At 42.0% G+C, this 26,497-nt stretch overlaps 1 protein-coding gene across 2 annotated transcripts; it reads left to right on the forward strand.

Annotated features, from left to right (window-relative positions):
* The first annotated feature begins 889 nt into the window (after positions 1 to 889).
* col17a1b (collagen, type XVII, alpha 1b) lies at positions 890 to 26,403 on the forward strand. Of its 2 annotated transcripts, XM_078288849.1 has the most exons (57): positions 890 to 1,019; positions 2,641 to 2,705; positions 4,543 to 4,593; positions 4,746 to 4,853; positions 5,300 to 5,581; positions 5,724 to 5,780; positions 5,940 to 5,975; positions 6,129 to 6,179; positions 7,571 to 7,723; positions 7,900 to 7,986; positions 8,311 to 8,556; positions 8,680 to 8,763; positions 8,900 to 8,965; positions 9,375 to 9,548; positions 10,366 to 10,458; positions 10,551 to 10,595; positions 10,694 to 10,840; positions 12,578 to 13,252; positions 13,390 to 13,440; positions 13,554 to 13,571; positions 13,698 to 13,724; positions 13,850 to 13,912; positions 14,024 to 14,128; positions 14,271 to 14,324; positions 14,600 to 14,635; positions 14,811 to 14,864; positions 14,993 to 15,028; positions 15,137 to 15,172; positions 15,297 to 15,359; positions 16,040 to 16,075; positions 16,462 to 16,533; positions 16,643 to 16,669; positions 16,789 to 16,824; positions 16,980 to 17,015; positions 17,114 to 17,194; positions 17,379 to 17,414; positions 17,513 to 17,605; positions 17,784 to 17,846; positions 18,030 to 18,080; positions 18,229 to 18,291; positions 18,422 to 18,481; positions 18,586 to 18,612; positions 18,797 to 18,856; positions 19,117 to 19,206; positions 19,426 to 19,473; positions 19,677 to 19,802; positions 19,921 to 20,040; positions 20,164 to 20,289; positions 20,532 to 20,675; positions 20,967 to 21,077; positions 21,177 to 21,353; positions 23,509 to 23,658; positions 23,770 to 24,009; positions 24,559 to 24,723; positions 24,861 to 24,941; positions 25,061 to 25,144; positions 25,253 to 26,403. In XM_078288849.1, exons 2-57 carry the CDS (start codon positions 2,651 to 2,653, stop codon positions 25,309 to 25,311), a joined length of 5,415 nt encoding a protein of 1,804 aa, XP_078144975.1. In that variant the 5' UTR covers positions 890 to 1,019; positions 2,641 to 2,650; the 3' UTR covers positions 25,312 to 26,403. The 2 variants fall into 2 exon arrangements, with proteins under 2 accessions (XP_078144975.1, XP_078144974.1); XM_078288848.1 differs by having other exon boundaries at positions 7,900 to 8,556.
* Positions 26,404 to 26,497: the final 94 nt, after the last annotated feature.

The raw sequence follows: 26,497 nt of genomic DNA on the forward strand, positions 1-26,497 counted from the left end.
TGTATTTTGAGAAGATTATCAGCAGGGTCAAATCAAAACCATATTCATTCTGAATATTTTTTTTGATATATCTCACTTTATCAAGGCTTAAGAGGCTAGGACAAACCCTTGAGTCACACTACTGGAACAGGAAAGAAAGAAACTGATACTTCCAACAGCTAATGAACACACACACACACACACACACACACACACACACACACACACACACTGTTGAACAGCCTTCTGTGCGAAGGTTAGGCCTGCGAGTCAATTTCATACAGTAAGGATGACCTCCAGTAAGGTGCTGAAGTCTGACTCGCATGCTGCTGCTGCCATAATGTAAATATATGTGGTGAAACACTGTTTGGTTATAATGATACAACAGCTGAAACCACCTAAAGTTTCCCTTCTTCCTCCTCCAATGTGCGCACCAGATGTACTAATCCTGCTGGAATTGAACGAATCTGCTGATGCACACAATAGATCAGCAGATTATGAAATGTTATACAGTATGTGTGTGTGGGCCGGGGGTCGCGCGCGTGCGTAGGTGTGTGCGCGCGCGCGTTGTGTGTGTGTCTGAGTGAGAGGGCTGTGTGAGGCTGGCACTGTCTCTCCTACAATGAAAACAAAGAAAACTCCCCCAAAACACATAGTTTCTCCCTCTTCCTAAAACTGTGTCCGAAGTTCATCACCTTGTTTGCAGAGTTGCTAAACCGACTATCTGTCTCTCCGAGTTGGATTGACAAGTTAATTGGCTCCCTGAGGTGCTGTTTTTTTATTCGGCTTTCCGTGCCGTCTACTACACCTGCCTGCCAAGCTCCAGTGCTGATGGGCGCGGCTGGGACCAAAGCCCAAATCTCTGTTATGACTTGCCTGGGAAAGTTGAGCGAAAAGGCACAAAAAGAAAGAGGAGTCACAGGAACATCCCACTTACCGCGCGTCAACTTCATATAAACATTATCCCCCTGTGGACGGGATCAGTCGGTCCGTCTCGGGGAATCAGGGTTTGATTGATTGTTACATCGACTTGGCTGAAGGTATGGATTTTCTCCTTGATTACAGCTTTTTTTTGGAGTAACCTGTGCATATGTGGCGCTTCTGTGCAGCTAAGGAGACCCCCCCCCCCCCCCCCCCCGAAAAAAAGTTGTTTTTATGCTGAATGTTGCGGATGTTGCTTCCCACCTGGTCGCTGCACCTTTTGACCTGCACTAATACCTGGAGTTTGGTGGCGGGCTGTCAGATGCCATCAGGCGTTTTCATCTGCACTTCTCCTGGGCTCAAACGTTTTCTGAGTTATATTCGACCCCTTTGATGGAATTGGCAGTAGGCTTCCTTAGCGAAAAATCACCGAAACAGCTCATTCCTATAGTATTCATACAGGGACTTACAGTGTGGAACTAAATGGTGAGTTTATAGTGTTATTTTCTCTCCTGTGGAATTATTATAGTGATACCTTAGGAGAAAAAATAACACCATGAATTCATTATGAAGTTCCACATACAGTTTTGTTGTGATATAGTATCCTTCTAAAATGTGTTCTAGATTACTGTGGTTCTTTTTCGTTGGGGTAAACATTCAAAATCTTGTCGCTCTAACTTTTAATTTGAAGTTTTGGTGTTTATAACCCGTAATAGACTGTTCATTAGTTTGTTTTGGTGAGCACATATGCCACAGTGTGGGCATTAACATCGATAAATTGTGCAAATTTGGATAGATTAGAGTGACTTAGATTAGTGAATGTTGATTGGGTTTACTTTCACTTGACGTCTTCATTTTCTCAGTTCCAGTAAGAGATAATCATCAAAAACGACAAAACCCTACATTTGGCTTTGGAAATGTTTCTGCCTTTTTCCCCCAAAATGTTGCAGTGAAGTCTCCACTAGATGAGGCACATGCTGTTGATTTAAAGGTCTTCAGCTGGAAGGGTGTGGTGAGAAGATGGTCTTTTGTGCTTTCAGAGCTGTACAGTGAGCCACTGGCCTCTTTTGTTCTTTTGTTACTATGCTTTCAAAGACACAAAGTGAATCCCAACTCTATTGAAATCTATAGGTAGTCTTGCTTTCTGATGATGATGGTGCTTTATAAGCCTCTTGGGCCTTTCTTGTGGTGTCTGCCATTCAAATCAGTTTTCAATGTGTCTGGAAAGTTCGTTTTTTTTTTAAAATAGAGGCTGTGAGAGCTGAATGTAGTGTTTTACCTGATCTGAGGCCTACTGTAGTTTTGCTGCTTCTGTCAAGGTGAGGAGAAGCAGGTTATTAGGGGAAGAACTGTAACTGGGAATCTAACAAACTGGCAGCACTTGGGCAAATGTTTCCCTTGCAGAATTAACACTTATTTAAGCTTTCATTAAAGGTGTTTTTACTTAATCAGATTGTTTGATCTTCTCTTGGGTGTTGTTGCGGCATGTAAAAGTGCCCTCAGTATGCGATTAGTGAAATTTGATTTTTTTGTGCCTTCAGGCGTATGAATTTCAAATTAATGGAGTATACATGCTCAGACACAATCGGGCTAATCTTTAACCCAAATCCTGGGTTATTGCTGGCATCGCCCTATCTCCTTTTACCTTGAAATGTCTAGCAGAAGGATATTTAACCAAGATTATTAATGATAGTTGGCACAGTATTAATGCCCATGGCCAACGTTTTATCACCTCACCAGATAATATGGAATGGACGATTTAACAAGACAGAGACACTACTCAGGAGAGATATCAGGAGGAAAGGGTGAGACTTTTGAATTCATTTCTATAGTTCGTAGAAACCATTAGATACGTAATATCAACTGAATCCCTCAGACAAAGAACCATATAAGCCTGTGTTAAGTTTTCAGATGACCTTTGCAAATTTCAGTATGTGAAGACCATACATTTGAGTTTTCTGTGCTTTAATAGTTCAAGAAAACACTGTTTAACATTCACACAAGAAGTGATATGGATGTGCAAATGCAAGCCCATTGGCTGCAGATGAAATTTCAAAACAAGGGTGATTCTTCATTTGAATGCTTATTGCCATGTTAGATTGATTGGTCTAACTATACACGGGGTCATTTGTGTTCAAAGGCTTATTAATGAGGTTTCTGGTTGCATTATGTGGCTTTGGTTTACTGGCATTGCAGTCAAGTCCCAAAGAATGCGTGAGGCCGTAAAAACCCAATGCATTTCTTCGATGCGTAGTGTTTGTGTTCGTTTTTCAAACACTATTGCAGTCTTTCCTTGGGCGTTGCTTTGGTCTCTCTTTTTTGGGGCTTACTGTCACTAACAACAAGGCATGCCTTCACTAGCCTGGCTGGCACTCCATTCATATTAAGTCCTAATTAGTAGTTCCAGCACGCCTTCTGCCAAAGTGTTAGTCTTCCTCCACTTCTTCCTCCACTTCTTCCTCCAGTGACTGTGACAGTCATAATCATATGTGATAGGACAACTCAACTTGGCCTAAGTGCTTTGACACGTGGATGGATGGAGAGGTCAGGAACGCCTGATTATATGTTTGACACTGACCGATGCTATTATGCTAACATATAATCAGCCTCTCTGTCCTCGTCTGTCCTCCCTTGTTTTATATGTCACTTCTGAAGGGAGAAGGAAGATGGAATTGGAATGGAACTTCCACCGTCTATAATTGAATCAAATAAAACGGAGAAGTTGAACTGAACTGTAGATTGAGTGCAAGAGGCCTCCTAGTGGATGCATCGTGTTACTAATATCAATTACATGCTAACTAACCTACTTCGACATAACTGATGACATACCCATACTATGCCAATAATGCACAAGGTGTCGCTTACATGCATTGGGGGGCTAATTTCTGATTTAAGTGAGAAAATGACTGAGTAACATGCTGTTTAGTGGTAAAAACAGTACATTTTTGCTGTCACACCCATATGTATACTTACGAACTGATGTGTATACTGATTTAAGAAAAGAGAGCTTTTGAATTGTTATTGCTGCTACTAATCCAATATATTATTTCGCAGAAAATCGTCAGTGTTAATTTAACTCTGAGAGTGTAAACATCAACACTATGCCAGTGTGATATCGATGAGTAATGTGTCACCCCCCCCCCCCAAAAAAAAGACTAATGACTAAACAGATACTTGTCTGTTTTGTTTATTTACATGAGATTCCAGTATAAGCCCCTAGGGTTTTAGGGTTTACCTCTCACTTACACAATTTGTTTCACTTTTATTTATTTATTTTTTCCCTGTTTCATTACATTGCGCAAATAAACTTGAACTTGAACTTGAGCTTGACTGACTAAACTGAGTCATCGCTGATTTAAGTGAGTGAGTGTAAAAATCAAGACAATGCAAGTGTTTATAAGTCCACACCCAACAGATTTAGTTTAACACTTTTAGATAGTTTTGAACACTCACCCTAAAGCCATACCAGCTCTATGAATGAACAAATAACTCTTTAATCAACGCTTGTCATCTCCAATAATTGTCACTGAAAAAATCAACACTTATTAACACTGGAAAACTCCCTGGATCATATATGACTGAACATACAGTATTCTGTATAGATCACAGCTAGTAATATTCTTTGTTTTTGGATTCTATCAGTGGTGACAGAAACTATAACTACAACAACAAGACTCACATCTCTACCACCAAGTGAGTGTCTCCTTACCACAGTCACTTCTGCACGCTTTAATTATTTGCAGGATACTTAAATATACCAAAGTAATTATAGTGAGCAATTCTAAAGGAAGTACCCCATGAGTAACAAGCTCTCCTTGTTTTGCTGTGTGTCTTTTCGTTGCTAGAGGGAACAAGCGGATCAAATCACAGGAATATGTCCAGCAGTGCTGGAGGGCTGGGCTTGGAGAAGAATGTCTTAACCCAGAACAGCAGTGGAAGTTATTTCACTTCATGTGAGAGGAACCATTAAACTCATGATCTTTGAATTGTAAGGATCTGGATCTGTCGTCAGAGTCGCTCTGAGATCCTGAACGTTATAGTTTTCACATCCCATAGAGTAAAACTGATGCAACCTTTTATATTTTTTTGTGTCTGTTTAAATGGACATTTTCAAAAGTCCAACTTCATCCACTTTTTAAGAACTGTTGTTAGAGCTCCACCTCATGAATATTGTATTTTAAACAAAGCATCAGATTTATCCTTATAATTCAAAGATCACAGACTTTTATGATTGATTTTATGATGATTATGATGAATTCTGCTGGGTCATTTAACCCCATGACATTTAAAAAAAACCCATTTGATTCAAGCAAACTACTCTTTGTACATGCATGGTGTTGGATGATAGGCTCCAGTGTAACAGGACCGCAGCACTGACTCGTGCGTATCGCCCCTGCAGCCTCTGTAGGTGTGAACGCCAGCAGCTTCAGCTCCTCCTCGGGCGTTTACCTCGGAGGAGACTCCTCGGGAGGAGGCGATGGAGGGGGGAGCTTTGGAGAGGGAGAAGGCTACGGAAGCGGAGGCGGAGGCAGCGGCAGTTATCTGGTGAGCTCGGTGTCAAAGGTCAAGTCCAGCTCGTCGGGGGGCGGCAGGAGAACACAGAACTCTGCCTCGTCAGGCGGCCTGTCGCCAGCTTTCCGGGACAGGAAGAACATATCCAGCCGCTCGGGAGGCTATGACGGTGAGTTTGGATCCTGCCAAGCTTAGTAAAATAAATGGAGTTGTTGGCATCAGGGTATGTCTGTGCCAGAAACAGCAGCCAGAAACTGTTGCACACGGGGGTGCAGTTTTCACCTCTCCTAACCTATTGTGTTTTCTTCTAGGAAGTTCCAGCGGCAATTCCTCTCCAGAATTTACACGCAAAGATTATGGAAACTATTGTAAGTAAGAATAACAGCATGTGATTATGTACTTTGTAACTGCACCATTTTCTGTCAGCTTTTCCTAATTGTGTGTGTTTGCATGTATTTGTGTGTACGTGTGCTTCTATGTGTGTGTTCCTTTGTGTGTGTGTGTGTGTGTGTGTGGGGTCGTTTCAGGCTCCAGTACCGCCAGAGGGAGGAGCCAAAGCAGAGGTATGCCATAATTTTTTGCTTGTGTTTTTTTTTTCTCTCCTCCATTATTTCTGCACCATCTGAAAGTGAATTGTGCTTTGGGGATGGCTTATGAGTTTTATTGAAATTGGATTCCTTTGTCCATTGTGTGTTGTGATTTTTTTTTTTTTCCAGAGAGCGAGATCAGAGCCAGATTGCAAAGTGCCTCTCCCACCGCCTGCAGATGTAAGACAACTTCAGACAGATGGATCCATTAGCTGTCGGTTATGCAATGCCTTATAAAGCCACAAATCATCTTTATTTGAGCATTTTCACTTAAAGACCCAACTGGATATTGAAAGATTTTTAAAAGTCCCACTCAATCGGGTCATTTTAGAGCAGTATGCTTTTTGAATGATGTCGTTGTCGAAGGCTTTCGCCCGGGATTCATTATATCATGCAAAAGGCATTCCTTCTTTTCCACTTCACTATTGCATGTGTATGTATCTCTCATATAATCTCATCCCAACCCTGTAGTCCACCCACACTATCCAGCACCTTGGGACGGGTGACATCAGTATCACATCATCAACAGCAAAGCTTACACATGGCAAACTTGGAAGAAAATTCATATTACATTCCCTCATCCTAACCACTCCTTCCATTGAAAAAGTCTGGAAGCTACTACTATGTATCAGTTCAACTCAGTAGTGAGAAGTAATTGACTTATTGAATTCATTCGGCAAAAGAAAAGGGATAGGATAACACAATAAAGCTCGTGGGCGTATTTCCATTGTGTTCCTTTGGGGGAGATGGAAAGTGGGAGGGAGTTGGGCAAGAAATGGCAAGAATAGCTCACAGAGGAACATGATTCACCGTAACACCTCCTTTCTGAATCAAGCGCTGGAGGGTCAGATTGCTGATCTCTCTGATAACGCCCCCTGCTGATCAGAGTGGGCAACGGACATTATTTTTATCCACATTTTTAGCAAACAGTTAGTCATACCCTCTTACAAAGGATGTGTTATTCCGAACACAATGTTAATAATAATAATAATAATAATAATAATAACAACTTTATTTATATAGCAACTTTAAAAGCAGAGTTTACAAAGTGCTTTTGACAGTCAAAATAAAAGCAGAATACTCAAGTGGAACAGTGTGAAATAGGAATCAAATTTAGAGAAGAGGACAAAAATGGAAGAATAAACCAAAATAATAGAGTAATATGGATAAATAAAAACCAAAATAAATGGATAAAATAAAATAAAATATGTGTTTCTTCTTTGGGACAACACACATTTGTGGTACTTTTCAACACAAGATATGTTGTGGTAAAATGTGTTGTCATTAACGTGTTGAAAAGTAACACACGTGTGCTGTCCCAAAGGAGACACACAGATGAGTTAAAAATGACACATCCTTGGGTCGAATATGATGAATCAAATCCCACCTTAACTTTACCTTAATGTCAGATGGAGATCTTAGCTTGCTATGGTGCATTTTCTGTACTTTTAGACTAAAATCATACACTGAAGTTCTCCGAGATATTGCAGGGCATGCATTTGGTATGTATTGTTTATTATATTGTTTATCAACCTGCGGTGCTGGGTTAACATGGTGAGTGTGTGTTGCAGGGACGGAGCTGGACGATGTGAAGAGGCTGCTGAAGGCGGGACGCTCCAGCAGCGTCAGCCCCACCCGCTCCTCCAACGCCTCCATCACCCTGCCTGTCCCCAGGAAGGCCACTGTGGAGACCAAGATCATCTCCCAGTCCTCCTCTCAGTCAGGTACTTACACACACACACACACACACACAACACACGTCAGCACACACCACCTGCACAAACTCATCCATACTCACACAAAGACAGGTTCTCACGCTCTCTCGCTCCAATAATTTGTGTTTTGAAAAACGCTTTTTCACCTTCTTAATTATTGTCTTTATGTCTTTTCTTCCCTACAGTTTCAACCCCGTTTGATGCCAGTGTGACATCAGGCCAATATGATATCAGTCTGAAATCAGGCCAGTATGACACCAGTGTGAGATCAGGCCAGTTTGATACCGGTGTGAGATCAGGCCAGTTTGATACCGGTGTGAGATCAGGCCAGTTTGATACCGGTGTGAGATCAGGCCAGTTTGATACCGGTGTGAGATCAGGCCAGTTTGATACCGGTGTGAGATCAGGCCAGTTTGATACCGGTGTGAGATCAGGCCAGTTTGATACCGGTGTGAGATCAGGCCAGTTTGATACCGGTGTGAGATCAGGAGTTTATGATATCAGTGTGAAATCAGGCCAATATGATACTGGTGTGAGATCAGGAGTATATGATACCAGTCTGAAATCCGGACAGTACGATACTGGTGTGAGATCAGGAGTTTATGATACCAGTCTGAAATCCGGACAGTACGACACCAGCGTGAGATCAGCCCAGTATGACTCTGCCACGCTGGACTCTGCCCTCCCCTCCTTCTCCTGGTCCACCTCCACCCTCCCCTGCCCCTCCGCCACGGTGGCCGCCGCCGGCAGCAGCAGCGGCACCTACACCTACCAGGTCAACACCAACAACATGTCGTCAGGATCCTCGCTGCTCAACGCCACCTCGCCCTCCGCCTTGTCAGGTGAGACGAAATACACACGAGTCTCACTCTGTCACCTGCAGATGAAATGCTGCCATGTTTGAAATGTAGTAAGGAACATTTCTGTGACGGTTTTGTTTACATGTCTGCGTTCTCTGTTTGCAGTTTACGGCTTTCAGAATAATCTGGCGCCCACGTCCAGCGGTGTGCTCACTACCAGTGGAGCGAACGTAAATGCCAACCTAGGAGGTATGGTGGCAAGTTTCCAGACCATTTCCATAACATCTAGACAGTATGAATCTTTTGCAGTCAATAGATATACAAAATAGCACCTTGCTTATGTGTGTGTGTGTGTGTGTGTGTGTGTGTGTGTGTGTGTTTACAGGGTATGGGGTACAGAAGAACGTCTCAAATACTGGTGGTCTTGTCAGCACTGGAGTCTCTACAAGTAGTAAGTCCACAGTAGTTTGTGTAACAATGGAGAGATCAAAGTAAAAGAAAAAAAATAGCCTATATAGGTATATGAGCACTATAAGAAAACAAAATAGCAACAGTATTATTATGAATTACTCCACACTTCATAGCATTCTTCATGTTGATGAAGGATTCTCTGATCTAAGTTTTCAAATTTATGTTTTCACATCTCATTATCTTGTAACTAACTAATAACCATTTTGGTGATGCATATTATTCACACTCAAAACTATCTGGATTAACTGCAGCTGAAATCATCTTACCTGTAAAAAAATCCAAGCTTATATTATTTCTCTTCTGACATTTTCATTGTCAAAACAGTTCTCAAATTCTAAAAAAAAACGTTAGTTTTCTATGGAGTGATTTCTGATTTCTATCTTTTTTAGCATCAGCCACTAGATCCCAAACTGACGATGGCTACAAGAAAGACTACAAGTTCCTGCTGTTGGAGAAGGAGAACGTTCCCGCCAAGCGCAGCCAAGACACAGAAGTGCTCGTTCTGGCTAAAGACAGCGGCAAGCAGTTCACCAGCAGCAGCGTGCTCATAGGAGGAGGAGGAGGTCAGTCGGCTTCTTACCGCCCCCTTGTGGAAGAATAATTCATTTTCTCTCAGCACAATAGACCGTGTGCATAAAGCATGTCCGCCTCCTGGACTGACATCATCCAGTCCTCTTGGCCCATCCCACAGTGTGACACAGTCCCAACATTTCTGCTTCTTAACCAAGTAACTTTTACCAGAAATGGGTCAATTCATGAAGCTGACATGCTTCATGCACATGGTCCTTTGAGATAATTCACCATGACGTGTGAATGAATATGTCACCACCTGTATTCACAACAGAGACACAGGAATAGCATGATTCGACAAATGCTACTTATTCCTATTAAAGACTTAGCTGATGAAGACTGTGATATGAGGGCACCACAGACTATCGATGCTTTCGAAAGGGGCCTAAAAACCTTCCTTTTTAACAGAGCCTTTCCTTAACTTTGTGCTGGTTTTTTATTTTTGTCTTTATGCATTGTCTATAAACTTTTCCTTTTTAATCAGGCCTTTTTCCTTTGTGTGGCTTTTAATGATCTTTGCTGTTGGTTCATTTTTATCGGTTTTTATGCTCCTGTTTTTTTCTTTTACTCTGTAGATTTACTTCTAATGAAAAGTGCATTACAAATTAAATGTATTATTATTATTATTATTATTATATACGGTTGGTTTGACTACTGTTGGCAAAATGCACTTATTGTAAGTCACTTTGGACAAAAGCGTTATGTAATGTAATGTAATGTAATGTAATGAATAGCTATGTGGCTTTAATGAACTGAACTAGATTTGACTTTTTTAGTATTTTGAATGAAAGTTGCTGTCTGTGTTAACAGGATCGCTGTCAGGAGATTCCATGAAGAAAGAGAAAGTTATATCCAGCTACACTGAGACGGCTCCGCTGAAGTCAGAGACAGGCAATACTTTCTGTGAGGAATTATTTAAAATGTCCAAAAATGGCATTAATACTAAAAAAAACCCCATAATGATGCTTATTAATAGTGTGACATTCATTTCATAGATGGATCATCTGGAGTTGTAATGAAAGACAAAGCAACATATGCAGGTATTTCTGATTGCATGTATCATGATATGATTGTGTGGTTATGAGACTTGATAATAACAATTAAATCGTGAGTTATTTTTACTTTCCTCCGTCCTCAGAGATCCACAGGGACAGCGGTTTCTTCGGCGGTGGAGGAGGAGGATGCTGCTGTGGGAAGGACGCTTGCTCCTGGTGGAAGTGGCTGCTGGGTCTCCTCCTGCTCTCCCTGCTCCTGCTGGGACTCCTGTTCGGGCTCATCGCACTGGGTGAGTTGAACCAGCATCCCACTGTGCCTCTATTAGCTGACAGAGCTGATGAATAGCGGGTGAACGTCCGCACTGCTGTGTCCTGCTGACGTGCAAGCGCTCTGCTCCAACTGTGTTAAGAAACAGCGGTGTTACGAAACATCTTGCGGTTTTATGAAACATTCTTTGAGTGTAACGAGACATCTTGGGATATTACAGGGAAAAATAGACTGAATTTTGCCACAGTGGAGAAAAAGATGGCTAATTTGACAATCACAGACTTGCAACAGAGTTCACATAATGCTATTGCAAAACGAAACAAATCTCCTAAAGCTCTGTGATGTCAAGAGACACTCTCCGGAGGCTCTCTGTGGACTAATAAAATATTTGTTTGAGTTTTTACAGGCAAGCGGGCATTATTTCACAGCGCTGCTAAGAGCTATTAGACAGAAAATGTACCCCTCTCCCTGGAAAATTGACCCTGGGCACTGTCCCATTGCCATAACGTCGGTCTGGTATTCATTGTCAGTGGAGCAGCTCCAGAAATTGTTGCTTGATGACATCACAGACTCAAGTCTTGGTCTCTAGCACCAGCAGAGACTTGTTGATGTACACAAATCTAAATTATACTGTCTAAGATCATGGAATAACATCTGTGAACTTTGTTGTGGAGTAGATTTTCACTTTAAGCATACACACAACAAAACCTGCTGAGTCTACATATTAAAACACATGGGTCATGACTGGTTAATATACACATACTGTATAGTTATAGACCGTGTATAATACATACAGTATATTCACTATCTTCTGTTTCAGTATTGTGTTATTTTCAATAATGTAATAACAACATAAAAGTGCCCTAAGTAACTTTTAACTACTAACTTTTAACTACATTCTGCAGTAGGTTAGTGGTAGTTAAAACAAATCTTAGTATTTTTAGGTAGCTTTTGTTTAAAAATGTTCACAGTGATAAACAGTAACACAATGCAATGAGTTAAATGTGAGTTTTAATGTGTTTTTGAAGTTGGAACATGCTTGTTTACTGCACACTTGCATTGTTTACAACATTGAAATGAAATCTATCTATCTGTGTGCCATTATACTAAGGCTGACTTGCATTTCTCTCACGCTTTTACTCTGACTCTTATCTAATGTTCTTGACTCAACTGACCGAGGGGATTTGCCTGTATTACTTCTGGGTGTTTGACTTTAGCTAATGAGATTTTGGCAAAATATCATGGGAATAGGCCAGCAGCAGCATGACTACGATACAAACGGAAGTTAAAGAAGGCCAAGGCTAGAATCAATGCAGTTTGATAAAGAGATAACAATTTGTCAAAATAACTTTATTGGTTTAGAAGTACAAAATAACTTCATGTTTATGTCCATCCACACCGAAGTGAATTATTTAAACGTTTCATATAGTTTGGGTTCCTGGGATGGATCTGTGGCCACAGTCCTACATCAGTATCTTATTTGTTACTATATTTCTTTGTATTATTATTATATTTGATATTTTGGACTCAGATATGATAATCTTTCAATAACACTACTGTTTTCAAAGTGTTATTTTGTCAAGTCAAATTAATTGTAGGGTAGTTAAAATGTCATTTATCTTCTTTGTTATGAATTATTATTATTAATTAATTAATAGTTTGGCAAATTACAGATTCAGAGTAGTTTCTTAACTCTGCCCAACTGTGTGCACATTGTGTGTGTGTTCCTGTCTTAACAAATCTTGATGCCCCTCCGCAGCTGAAGATGTGAGGAAGCTGAAGAATCGAGTGGCTGCCCTGGAGGCCGAGTCCTCGGTCGCTGCTGCTCGCACCAGTCGGCTGTCAGGTTCTGCCAATGACATCAACACAGTTCACTCTGGCACCTATGTGGACAGTGGAGGAACCTCCCACACTGACAACACCCTACACCTGGGCGCCGGTGGAAGCTCAGGCACCAGAGTCGGCATCGGTGGCGGTGGCGGTGGCGGTGGTCGCACCGGCACCGGCACCGGCATGGGCGTCAGTGGTGGCACCAGCGGAGGCACCGGCACCGGCTTCAGTGGTGGCGCTGGCACTGGCGCTGGCACTGGCACTGGCACCGGCTTCAGCGGTGGCACCAGTGGCGGCACCGGTGGCTTCAGCGGTGGTGCTGGCACTGGTACTGGCTTCAGTGGCGGCACCAGCGGCGGCACCGGCACTGGCACCAGCTTCAGTGGAGGCACCAGCAGTCGCACTGGCTACGGTGGCGGCAGCAGCACCGGCTTCAGTGGAGGCACTGGCACTGGCACTGGCCTTGGAACTGACATTGGCATCAACGTCGGCACCGGCACCAGCCTTGGGACCGGCATGGGCGGAGGACACGTAGACGGCGCTGCCCTTCAGAGCACCATCCAGCAACTGCTGAGAGCTGAGATGCATTCTCAGTCATTCAGAGGTGGTGCACATATACCGACTAAATTAATTCACACACACACACACACACACACACACACACACACACACACACACACACAGTAAGTTCATTATACACATTACTGTCCATGTTAATTGAACTGTTGTTTTCTGTTTCAGCTCTCATAACAGCTTCAGCTAAAGGAGAGAGAGGAGAGCCTGGACCTAAAGGTAAAATGTCTAGTACAATTATTTCAACATTATTTCTTTCATGAAATCCACATATTCCCCATTTTTCCATTAATTAACCTGGATCATGTTTATTTTTCATTTTTACTTTTCAGGGGATGCTGGATTGAAAGGTCAGGGAGACAAATGTTTGCTTTTAAAAATATATTTTCTCTTTTGAGGTTTTTCAGTTGTATTCACATGTTTGTCATCTACTGAATACTATGATTCTAATCATGTTTACATTTCACTTGTCACAGGAGATAGTGGTTTCCCTGGACTTCCAGGTAAGGAATGATGACTATTATAAATGTATATTATCCTTGAGTCATTACCAGTATAGTATCTTCTCTGACGATTATAATGTATGGGGTCATAATGTCACTTTTCTAACACTGACCTTTGACCTCAGGTCCTCCCGGTGCAATGGGCCATTCAGGACCTGAGGGGCCTAGAGGACAGAAAGGAACTGCAGGTACAGTCATCAATTCAGTTCCAACTATGTGATGCAAGTACAGTGTTTAGCCCATTTAGTTGAACCAATTTAGTGTGTGTGTGAATGTCTGTATGTAAAATGTCTGATCAGGTGATCATGGATTGGAGGGGCCACCAGGCATGAGGGGTCGCGAGGGCCCAGCTGGCCCCAGAGGTGAGCCAGGACCCTCAGGCTTCGGAGAGAAAGGTGACAAAGGTACGGCTTCAATTCACTGCAGTAACGGAACATTTGTTGGTTTAATTCTCCTAATGACACCCCAGTTACACCGGGTAATAAAACTCATAAAGGTCATGTAACTACGTCCAGAATCTCATCTTTTTTGTGTTTCTTCATGCAGGTTTTCCTGGATCTCCTGGTTCTGCGGGACCTGCCGGGCCAATCGGACCAAAAGGTGAGATGATGTTAAAGATAATGGATTACAAATTGCGATACGCAGGGTTTCAATAAAAGAGAGTGGATGTCATTGTCTGTGTCAATGTCACTGTCAATTTTTATGTTATTTCCAATGTCAGTTTACTACATTAGTTTTACTTTACTACATTAGTGCTGTGTCGGTTTTTGCACAATCATCCAAGGCATGCAAAGGCTTCAAGAATGTTCCGGTCAATATAATAGCAATAGCAAACATTTATGATGATTTATGCTAATAATTAATCTGTGCTCTAGGCTCACCTGGAGTTCCTGGGCTCTCTGGGATACCAGGTCAGTTTCTTGCTATATTCATTCATTTAGAGCATTGCAATAATCCTAGAGACACCTGCTGAGTTGAATATGACCTCAAATCTACCAGCACTGACTTCAGCACAAAAACTACCAAATAATGTTAGTGATGTCTTGCCTTCAGCCCTTGTATTTTACATTAACTCTTATATTTTAGGTCAACCAGGTTCTCAGGGCTTCCGAGGCGAGGCAGGGCCACCTGGGCCTAAAGGTAGGTCACATGGCATGAAGAGGATAGAACAAAATCAAATGATGGACATTGTTTACTAGCTTACAGTCAACTGCACAGTTAATTTGGTTGATCTTATTTGCTGTACTGCTGCTCGTTCTTCTCTGCAGGGGAGAGAGGGCCTGCTGGATCTCAGGGAATTAAAGGTTTGTTGCTGCTATATCAGATTTTTTATACAAAGGGACAGGATCATGGCTGTAGCTTTGGGGCTTAGCAAACAATTCTAAATGTGGTTTGATCAATGTTTGCCTTAGGTGACCATGGCGAAAAAGGACAGCGAGGTCTGTCAGGTGAGTACAACATCTGGACTGTCTGAAACAAACAAACAAATAAAACGATGTTTGTAGCTGCCAAATTGGCTTATTATATACCGAGTACAGTATGAGTTGTTCCATCCACTTGTCTCTCCCTCAGGTGACCCTGGTTTACCAGGACTGTCCGGGCCGGCTGGAGAGAAGGGATCCAAAGGCTCAGTGGGTGAGTGATGGGACGGCTCAGATTATTCCTCCACCTGTTGACCCAAGACAGACTTTGTTTACTAGGAGTGTTACATTTGAGCTCCACGCTTTGATTTTCCAACACTTTCTGTTTCAAACATAGACTGTAAAAAAAGGTTTCAAAGCATGATACTGAGCTGGAGTTCCAAAACCTTTATGTTACATGAATGTGATGAATGAATGTGATGAATGTGATCATACCAAAAATTTCACCCATTCTAGAAGGTGGCAGTGGCATTCTAGACATGATTTATCCTATCATTATTCTCTTTTGAATTTTTTTTTTTAATTCTGTACCGTTAAACTGACAAAGTTAATTACATAAACTGCAAATTTGTTCTAGCTCATTTGTCTTTCTCATTTTGCTCAACTTGTGAAATAGGCTAAAGTTATCAGCAGTTTGGTGGCAGCACAGCAAGTAAACGACTCATTAAAAGTGATTGTATTCTGGCAATAGTGAGACAGTTTGTAATATTTACAAAATCCACCAGGTGGCAGCATAGAGGCAGCCTCAGAAAGCCTCATTGGTCGTCCATACTGTTAACTGGAGGACCAACCAGACCATATTTCCCCAGTTTATTATGGTTGTATTAGCCAGGTTTATAAAGTGATTCATGGACAATTTTTTAGTAATGTGTTTGTTTTTGTTTTTGTGATCAGGATCTGCCGGAAATGATGGTGAAAAAGGCCCAAGAGGTAAATGAGCCATTTAAATTACCACTAGCCATTACTAATACTACTATTTAAGTATTATTGCAATATGTACACTGACATTACAATAGGTATTACACAACGCTGTACAACTATCTTATCGCTGTTGTCATGCGAAAACCTTGTAACTCCAACTTTGTTGATTTTCAACATTTGAAGGATTACATGCTCCTCTATGGGTTGAGAAGATTCTGTAACCCTGTAAGCCCTTCCAAAACCCTTTGGAAATGTCAAAAATACATGATGGTCAAGCTTAAAATAATGCTGTTCCATAGTTCCTGAAAAGTTTGGAGACACAACGTTTTCACCCAACAGCGACATTATACTAATTCTCTGATGTCTTACATGCTCCTTTTCTGTTTGTTCCTCAGGAGACCAAGGGTCTTCTGGACTTCCTGGTATCAGAGGTCCTGCTGGGCCTCCTGGAGATGCTGGCCTTCCAGGTAACATGAGAGACAGGCGTCATTCCTATGAAGCATGATCTTTAGCTATTATTAGCATTGTTGTTAATGGATGTGATAAGATATATTAATAATTTCTGCCTCTTTCTAGGAACACCTGGGCTTCAAGGACCACCAGGTATGCCTCTATCCTTAATACACATTCTGTCATAACAGAGGTCTAACAAAAAGCTTGCTAGAAATTCTTGCTTTTAATTCAGTCATTGACACTGGAAATGTTCTCAATGTTCTTTTTAGGGATTGCAGGGATTCCAGGACAGCCTGGGGCCAAAGGTAAAACCATTATCAACCTCAGTACTTCAATGAGACTATTCTTGACCATGTAGGCCTACTGCAGCAGGAAATGGGAATCCACTTTGAAATCCGCTGGTTGTATGCAATTGATTTGAAACTCTGCAGCTGCTCTAGCATGTGTCTGTCTCTTTCAGGTCAAACAGGTGAACCAGGAAGAGTCATTAATGCAGGTAACAGACACGATAAAACTTAAAGAATATGTTTTTTTCAACGCACCATTTGTTAGACTGTAATTTGTGGATATCTGATCATCATGGTGATTTTCCAGCTGGCTCCAGCTCTGTGGGCATCCCCGGACCCCCGGGGCCTGCTGGTCCCCCTGGCACTGCAGGACCTCCAGGATTATCAGGTCTGACCTTTGACATCATAGAAAATAGCCAGACCTAGTCCATGGTGTATCTGTTGCATCTTAGCCCTGAATGATTGCACCATATCAGAATGAACAATCCTCAGTACTCTTGTATTGAAAGTAGTGACACATTTCTTCATTCACTTCTTCTTCTGTTTTCTGTTGTGTTAATTTACCTCCTCAGGTCCCATTGGCCCTGCTGGTCTGCCTGGCCAACCTGGTAGGTCATCACACTTTTCCAATCCAAAGGCAAGCATTTTAGACTGGATATGTAGCCTCCTGAGTGTCCTACATGCAGCATTTTGTTTCGATTCACAGGTGCTAAAGGTGACAGGGGAGATAAGGGAGACCAGGGAGAAGCAGGAATAACAGTGAAAGCTACTGAAACTATAAGCTCATCCAGATCTGAGAGTGAGTACTTTCTATGATGCTTTCTGTAACAAATCCCACAGTAATTAGTAATTAACTACAAGTCAGAGAGCAATGGCAGTTTTCTGCTCCTTTACCTTGGTTTGTATCTACAGACCAGAGTGATGTCATGACATACAGTTCATTATGTAACATCATGGTTTTTCCGTTCCTGCTTTAGGACAGTTTGGCGCTGCTGGAATCCCAGGACCACCCGGCCCACCTGGGCCTCCTGGACGTCCAGGTAACCAACATACAAGATGCCATGTTGCAGTATCTTCAAAGATATCCATCCAAACATCTTCAACGTTTTTGTTAGGACTCATTTGAGATCATCCAAGAATAACTACATGCTACTGTCTCTTTCATGCAATGGCATAGAGTCATATTCTTTAAAATGTATCATTGACTTTTTTTTTCCCATCAGGTGATTCAAGACCAGGGCTTCCAGGGCCCCCTGGTCCTCCAGGTCAGCCAGGTAAGTCTTTGAGCACATCAAATTCACTGTTTTGAATACTGATACTGAGGCGAATGGATGTGTATTGTACAGTATAGTAGGTAATATGTAAAGCTTACATCCATTCTTCATATTCATATTCAAACTTTCACTATCATCCCTGCTTTAGGATACGGAAGACCAGGACCAAGAGGGGAGAAGGGAGAACCAGGAGGCTTTGCAGGCAGCTCTGGTATGATCAAACATCTCAGCTGGTGCTCTGTGTGGACACGGATCAGACATGCAGTAGAATTAACAGATGGCACTATAGACCACATTGGAAAGCTGTGACATTTCTGATTTTGACACTGCTCTTCCCACAGGAACATTCTATAGTGGACCACCAGGACCTCCGGGACCCGCTGGGCCTAAAGGATCAACAGGTGAACTGACTTTAGAAAGCTGTCTGACCTCTTTGTCTTTATGAAAAAAAACTTCCTTTCCTTAAATTTCAATAATATTATGATTATCTCCAACATCATTTTAGGTTCTCCTGGGCCGAGGGGATACCAAGGTAATTTGCGTTGTTTAATTTATGTGTATCTTATTCATATCACTTGTTCCTACACCATGCACATTTGTATTTAAGTTGCACTGACCACATTGTTACCAATATGTTCCAACACAGATAGTCGTGAACCAGCCTGTGAACAAACTATTCCAACATAAATAATTGTGACTTTTTATTCGTGTCTCAGGTGAACGAGGCCAGCAAGGTTCGCCAGGCTCTCCAGGAATACCAGGAAACTCTGAGAGAGGTCAGCACTTCATTTACCTACCGCCAAATCAGTCCAAATCAGACAACAACTGCTGTTTTGTCCATTTTACTACTATTACAAGGAATCATATAGGAATTTTAGAAAACATTACAAGAAATCCTCAAGGATTCCTGTTAAACAACAATACTATCTTGGTGGACAGCGGGTTGGCAGCCATGATCATAACAGCCTCAAGGTCTGAGGATGTGGTGTGAGCAGGCTTACAGTACAATGCAATACAAACATTTTTTTCCATACAGTTTCATCTTATGGTGGAGGAGGACAAGTGATATCTGGACCACCAGGGCCACCTGGGCCTCCTGGACGTCCAGGACCAGAGGGACGTAAAGGTAAACCCAACAACACAATGAAAGCTTTGGTAGGAAAATCCATGTCCATTATGAGCTTGTAGCATTTGTAGGACTTTCTTTCCCCTACAGCAACCTGTCAATGGTAAATTGTCTGTTGTCTGTATTGTAGAATATATAGAGTATATCCCCTGCCTGTGTGCATCATGTGAAATAGATTTAGGTATAATAGGTCATTTGTTCTCCTTTATCATTTCCAAGGGGATACTGGATCTCCTGGTGCTCCTGGTAGTCCTGGCTCTTCAAGAGGTATAGTAAACTCTAACAAAAATGATCATAATTGTTGTCCTTACCACTCATTACAATAATGCACAAATGAAAGTGTAATTTAATCACATACTATCATGAAGAGAACTGAGTTGAGAATGACTAAAGACTTCGGTTCATAGCACCTTATACAGTTTGAGTCCCTATATTTTCTTCAGCATCTTTATTTTCTTGTTTTCCCTCAGGCTCAGTCTCGGTCACCTCAGGGCCTCCTGGTCCTCCTGGTCCTGCTGGCCCTCCAGGCCAGCCAGGCCAGCCAGGCTCCTTCTCTTCTTCCACTGAGATGCGGCAGTACATCACCGACTATCTAAGTAAGAGTCTTACCACCCAAACTCTCAAGCAAACCCTCTGCAACCACAAGCACAAGCGCTTGACAACATCTCAGTGGGACAGCATACAGTATGAACATGCTTTATTTGTCCTGTGCAGGTAGAAGCAGGCAGTCTGGCATCCCTGGCCCTCCAGGCCCACCTGGGCCTCCAGGAATCCCTGGATCCTTCTCAGGTTCTCTGGAGGACATTTCCTCTCGTGTCATTGTCTACCTGCAGCGTAAGCCATCGCTTTTCCCCAGAATTTCTATTGCCAAATGATACTCTGTGGAGTCCTTATCTGGGTAGCAATTAATAATCAAAGAAGTAGAAGAGGGCTATTATCAGTGTTGTTCCATTTCAGGTTCGGGCTCAGGTTTCAGCATGGGTGCTCAGGGTCCCCCAGGACCACCTGGCCCTCCTGGCTCTCCTGGCTCTAGCTCTGGCTCTGGATCCCTGTCTGTCAGCGCTCTCATCACCATGCTACAGAGTAAGTATCAGCACTGAACCATAATGTGTACGATCTATGCTCTACTCTACTTCTTTATATGAGTCCACTGTGCCAGCAAGCTCTCGGACATCACCTAATTTGAGAAAATAGGATGAGAACTAGATTCACTGTTGTTTTCATGTGATTTCCTCATAGTGTTTACTTAAACGATGCATAGAACACCATATAAGGAGAATGCACTGGGCTTAAATATATCTATCTACTCTTGTATCTGTGTCCAGGAGACGATGTGAGGCGATACTTGACAGGTCCACAAGGACCACCAGGATCACCAGGGTTACCAGGGACACCAGGAACATCAGGAGGAAGCGTAGCCAGTTACAACGCACAGGAGATAGCCACCTATGTCTTCAGAATCATGAGTGGTAAGCACAACATGGATGGTCTAATGTCTGGCTTTGATCTAATACATAAGACTAAAGGTGACAGGGAACTTTGCTTCGATAAGATGTCAAAGGTTTTAATGAGCCAGTGATATCTGACAATATTTCCGCTGACAGAGATACATTTTCAAAGTATTCATATTGAGTCTACTCCCATCTATCAGACTCTCAAGTCACCTGCCATTTCACCACTAGTCACTTGATTGACCCTGCAAGACCTGAGACTTACTCAAGGATCCAACTCAGAACTGCTTGTGTCTTTTTTGTTTCTAGAGAGAGGGATTAACGGAGGTCAGCCTGGACCACCAGGCCCTCGTGGGCATCCAGGTCCTCCAGGCCCCGGCTTTGGTACCGCTACGATTGACTACTCCGCACTGATGAGAAGTAAGACCATTTTCTTGGCCTTGTGTACTCAACTACATTACCTGTTGGAGGCAGTCAAGTGAAGATATATAACAAATTAATCCTCATCCATTTCCTCAGATTCAGACTTCCGTGCGCTGGTTAGCCGCTCAGCCGGACAGCCTGGCCCCCCTGGTATCCCAGGACTGCAGGGCCCCCCAGGCCCCCAGGGGCCCCCAGGAGTTTCCTCTTCCACTGTGTACGGCACTGCAGGTGGTGGTGGCTACAGCATGGAGGACATCCAGCGCTACCTGCGGAGTGAGTCTGGAGAGGATGAACATAATGGATTGTAATGTGTAGCTACTTTGTTTAAACTGAGGGAGACTGAATGCCCATAGATTTCAAACCCATATTTCAATAATACATGGATAAATTAATCTCACAAAAAAAACTGAAACCATGAAAACCAATGAAAATCAGAATACCTTTTTTGAAATAAGTATAAAACAAATGCCCTATAACTGACATATTTCTCATATGTGTTTTCTAGTGGATATCCACAGAACACAAGGTTAAACAGTGGCTAAATATATATGTTTATACAGCAAAAACAAGTTACATCTTGTTGTAAACATAACCCAAAGGCAATTCGGTTGCTGATCTGTGTTTTATTTCCCATTTGTTGGCTTTAAATGGCCACAGAAAAATACTAGGTTACTGCCACAAACATTTGAGACATGCGCAGTTCAACAAAAAACCCTGAAAATCCCAGAGTCTCTTGCCCTTCTGGCAAGCATAAAATAGTAAGAACAAAAAGAAGTAAGTACATTTGCAGACATATGGCAGCATCAGCCTCTGTCAACAAATTAATCCAGAGATGGATCACTTTCCTTTCTATATTTGTTTGTTTGGGACTGTGAGGCTGCTTGTAATAGATTACAACAATCAGTGAGAGGAAGGCTCACAGCATTATCAACGACCCAACTCAGTACTGCAGCCCTCAGTCCAGCACCAATAGATAAATGAACAGTTTTTACCCCCAAGCCATAAGAATGCTGTACAGGAGTCCCACACACACAACACACACACACACACACACACACACACGGTGAACCTCACTGATCATTATACTTCTCCTGCACCTGCCCTGACTCTGACACACACAACTTTAATGAATATCATCCCGCCCCCCCCCTGAGCAGGATTCACACAATACACCAGTGAACTTTACTTTACAGAACTTTACTGAATATTACCCCCTATCAGCAACATCATTTCTATCTGATGCACCAGTCACCTCTTTAATTCTGACTCTGTTAAAAATGCAATAGTTAAATTCTATACACCTTAATATCTACATCCTGGCGAAAAAGTGATCCAAGGCACTGAAATGTTAAAAAGCCTTCATTCTACTTGACTATTCATTATGAAAAGTTTAAACACTGTGCCCGATGCATTTCGGCCCCATGGCCTTCATCAGGGTAAAGAATGTCAGTCTCTACCTCTCCCTCTGTTACTACTTTATTTTTTACGGTCTATGGTTACTACTACTACTACTATTACTACTGCTACTACTACTATTACAACTAGTACTACTACTACTATTACTACTGCTACTACTACTATTACAACTAGTACTACTACTATTACAACTAGTACTACTACTACTGCTACTGCTACAATTACCACTATTACTAGGCCTACTATTACTACTGCTACTATAGTGCTACTACAGCTGCTGCTGCTACTACTACTACTACTACTACTACTACTGCTACTACTGCTACTACTGCTACTACTGCTATTACTGCAACAACTGCCACTACTACAACTACTGCTACTACTACTGCTGCTACTACTACTACTACTGCTACTACTGCTACTACTGCTATTACTGCAACAACTGCCACTACTACAACTACTGCTACTACTACTACTACTACTACTGCTATTACTGCAACAACTGCCACTACTACAACTACTGCTACTACTACTACTACTACTGCTACTACTACTGCTGCTACTACTACTACTACTACTGCTACTACTACTACTGCTACTACTACTATTACTGCAACAACTGCCACTACTACAACTACTGCTGCTACTACTACTACTACTACTTCTGCTACTACTGTTACTACTGCTCTTTTTCCTCATGACTAGAAGACCCTTTTTTCCACAGACCACCCAACCCTACTCTCTTGAACATCAGAAGCTTTCCAGTCTCCTATCTGTTTTTCAAGACTTAAATCCTGGACTCATTAACATGATAATACTTAAATTCTATGCACTTTTAGTTTATTAATGTTATCATCATTGCACTGTTTTGTCTTGTATTGTCCATATTGTTCTCTTTTTACTCTTGTTTGGAACACGCCATGACCCCAAGTTCTTCACAAAAAAGTTCTTTGACTTGCTGTACACTTGTGTAAGTTGGCATGGCAATAAAGTTGAACTGAATATCTCTCAGGTTCTGGGTTCAGAGGTCTTCCCGGCCCTCCTGGTCCTCAAGGCCCCCAAGGCCCCCAGGGACAACCGGGTTCTTCCCATGGAACGGTTTCCTACAGTGGATCCTTCCCACGGGAGAGCATCCGCGCTGAACTCCAGCAGTATCTGACCAGTAAGCTCCTATCATCCCACTCAAATAGATATTAACATTACCTGTACTGAACATGTACTTCATAACTGAGCAAAGATTAGTGCCCATATCACAGATGTATTTTTTTATTAGGTGACAACATTCGCCGTACCATCATTGGACCCCCCGGGCCTCCAGGACCCATGGGTCCAAAAGGAGACCGTGGAGAGCCAGGTTATGGTCAGAGCTACCCGCATAGCCAGAGCTTCTCTCAGGGTGACTCTCGATACGACTCTCGACACGGCTCTGAGCGCCGTGAGATCGATGTTAGCAAGCTGACCGAGACACTGGACTACTCCAACGTTGCCATGAGGGTTACGGACTACATCAAGAGTGAGTAGACTACGGCCGCTGAATTCTAACCTAAAATAGAACTCCTATGTGTGATTCTTGTGAACGTTCGGTGGAAAGTGAGAAAGTCAGAAACAGGGTAAAAAATCTTTTCAGATCAAAATGGCTCAAATGCCGAGTGTTTATGACCAAAGCAACAATGCTGAGTTAACTCCTGGCATTGTATTGCCCCAAAACATTCTGAAGTACAAGAATAATGAAATACAGACTGAAACACAGGAATAACATATGGGAATTCTGTTACAGGGCATATTTTCCCTTTAAAACACAGCATCTCATTTTGAGTCTTTGCAAACTTTGAATTCTTATTTATTATCTACTTAAAGAGTAACTAAACCCCAAATCTAAATCTGTGTAAAGCCTGATATCTAAAGGTATGATTAGTGCTTTGCATAAAAGAAAATATGTAAAATGGGTGCCACTGATGCATATAGTGTGGAGAGACAAAATGAACTGAGCAAACTAAGAGATGTGTAACTTTGTCCTGTACAGTATAACCCAATTTACTGTGATCTAATAACCTTCCTCCAGACCAAGGCCTGCTGCAGGACTACCTGGTTGAAGGCCCCTTGAGAGGAAGTGTAAGAGCGGTTCAAGGACCCCCTGGTCCACCCGGCCCTCCCGGACCCCCTGGCTACAGCCGCGTCATCGGTGCCTATGGCAACGTCACCGCTGACCTCATGGACTTCTTCAGAGGTGAGGATAAGGACTTTTTTTTTTTTTCACAAATCAAGTTAAACTCTACAGCAATAGTAAACTATCTTCAAATATGACATTTTTAGATGGATAAATTGCTTCATTACCACTGAATCTGTGCTTTTCCTCTTGTGCAGCCCATGGCACCGTCCCGGGCCCTCAAGGAAGACAGGGACCAAAGGGAGACAGAGGGTATCCTGGACCCAAAGGAGACAAAGGTACAGTCCAATGGAACAGATAAACACCACCGAGCAAACTGAGCAACCTCTGTTAAACGTAAACGTCAGTGTGGAGTGTCTGAGCCAAGCAGTCTGAGAGTCTTGTATGGTGTTTACAGGTGAAACTGGGCGCCCAGGTGTACCAGGACTATCAGGGTTCCACACTGTCCAAATTCCACACCGAGTGGAGAAGAGGGAAGCAGGTAAATTCATTCAACTGTTTGTCAAGCCACTGAAAGATTGTTAATTGTAATATACTCCCACGAAACACACTGCCATTCCAATTTATTTAGATTTTTTTTCCATTCCAGGCAATGATGCTGTGGCTGGTCGTCGTAAACACCGCCGCCGTCGAACCAACGGTGTCTAAGCTGTTAAAGGGCTACTATACTACTGGGTCATGCTAGATTTCATTTCAATTTCACTATCTTTTTTTTAAAAAAAGTGTTAAACAATAGCAATGCAAATGTTAGAAAATGCTCCTTTTCTTGCCTTCTGTAGTGAAGTCATTGGATAAATACGGGGAAAATTAAAAGTGGCCAAAAATGGCATCAGTCTCTTTAAAATGGCTTTAGTATAGCTATGGATTTAGCTGCTGGTCAGTGTTTTGTGACACAGACGATTCTGAAATTATGCGTGTGGGTGTATGATGTTTACTGTGCTTATTTTTTGTAGCTTGTATTGAAACTTTTTCCAGGGGCAGCTTTGTTTGGGAAACTCTATTTAGAGCAATGACTAGCAATGGCTGATATTTTAATTGCACTTTGCATCTTTTTCCACTGCTTGTGTGACTTGAGTGTCTGGTGTATTTTGTTTATTTGAATTTGTTGTCTATTGAGGATTATACTGTATTGAGGACTATAAAAGTGTTATAGCCTACATTGTTAATGTTATATCAAGGTAACCATTTTCAAAGCTTCATGAAAACCCACAATATTGTCATATTATTGCCACATTACCCATTTAAATCAAATGCAATGTCCAGCCTTAAAGACCCCACCAGTGACCCCTTCACCCCACTCAATTTTAAAGCATTTCTTAATACACTCTTTTTTTTATATATATAAACCAATGCATCTTCATCTAAACCTAACGAGTGTCATTTGTGCAGCAGGGGAATTGGGGCGGGGATTCACAGCTTTGTCTGTTCCTTCTGTATTACATTCAAGACCAATGATTTACTTGCAAGGTGTGTTTGACTTTTTTTTTATATTGTTAGAAAGGTTACTGGAGGGGGACTTCAATGATTACTTGGGAATGACTGATTGGATTGTATATTTTTGTATGAGAGAGCACTGAAATTGATATATTTTCTTGATACCATAAATGTTGGAAAGAAATTAAATTATGAAAATTATGGAATAAATTGTTCCCAGATTCTATTTTATATTATTGAACTAGTGACTTAGTCATGTGCTGACCCGTTACATTGGAAAGACACGCAAATAAATCTATTTTTGGACTTATGAGTCTTGATATTTATATGATATTATTACTAAATAGTTTGTAGCAACTGGTACAGTTAATCAGCTCTTGAAACAATTTCCATCCAGATG

This window comes from Centroberyx gerrardi, chromosome 15 (genome assembly GCF_048128805.1).
Source record: "Centroberyx gerrardi isolate f3 chromosome 15, fCenGer3.hap1.cur.20231027, whole genome shotgun sequence".
Lineage (NCBI taxonomy): Eukaryota > Metazoa > Chordata > Actinopteri > Beryciformes > Berycidae > Centroberyx > Centroberyx gerrardi.

What these genes read in the sequence shown, in the direction of transcription:
- col17a1b (XM_078288848.1), top strand. Translation starts at nt 2,651, where the DNA reads ATGGACGATTTAACAAGACAGAGACACTACTCAGGAGAGATATCAGGA. An exon ending in CAAAGATTATGGAAACTATT is followed by an intron (nt 5,781 to 5,939) that starts GTAAGTAAGAAT and finishes GGGTCGTTTCAG; the next exon opens with GCTCCAGTACCGCCAGAGGG. An exon ending in TGTCATTGTCTACCTGCAGC is followed by an intron (nt 20,041 to 20,163) that starts GTAAGCCATCGC and finishes GTTCCATTTCAG; the next exon opens with GTTCGGGCTCAGGTTTCAGC.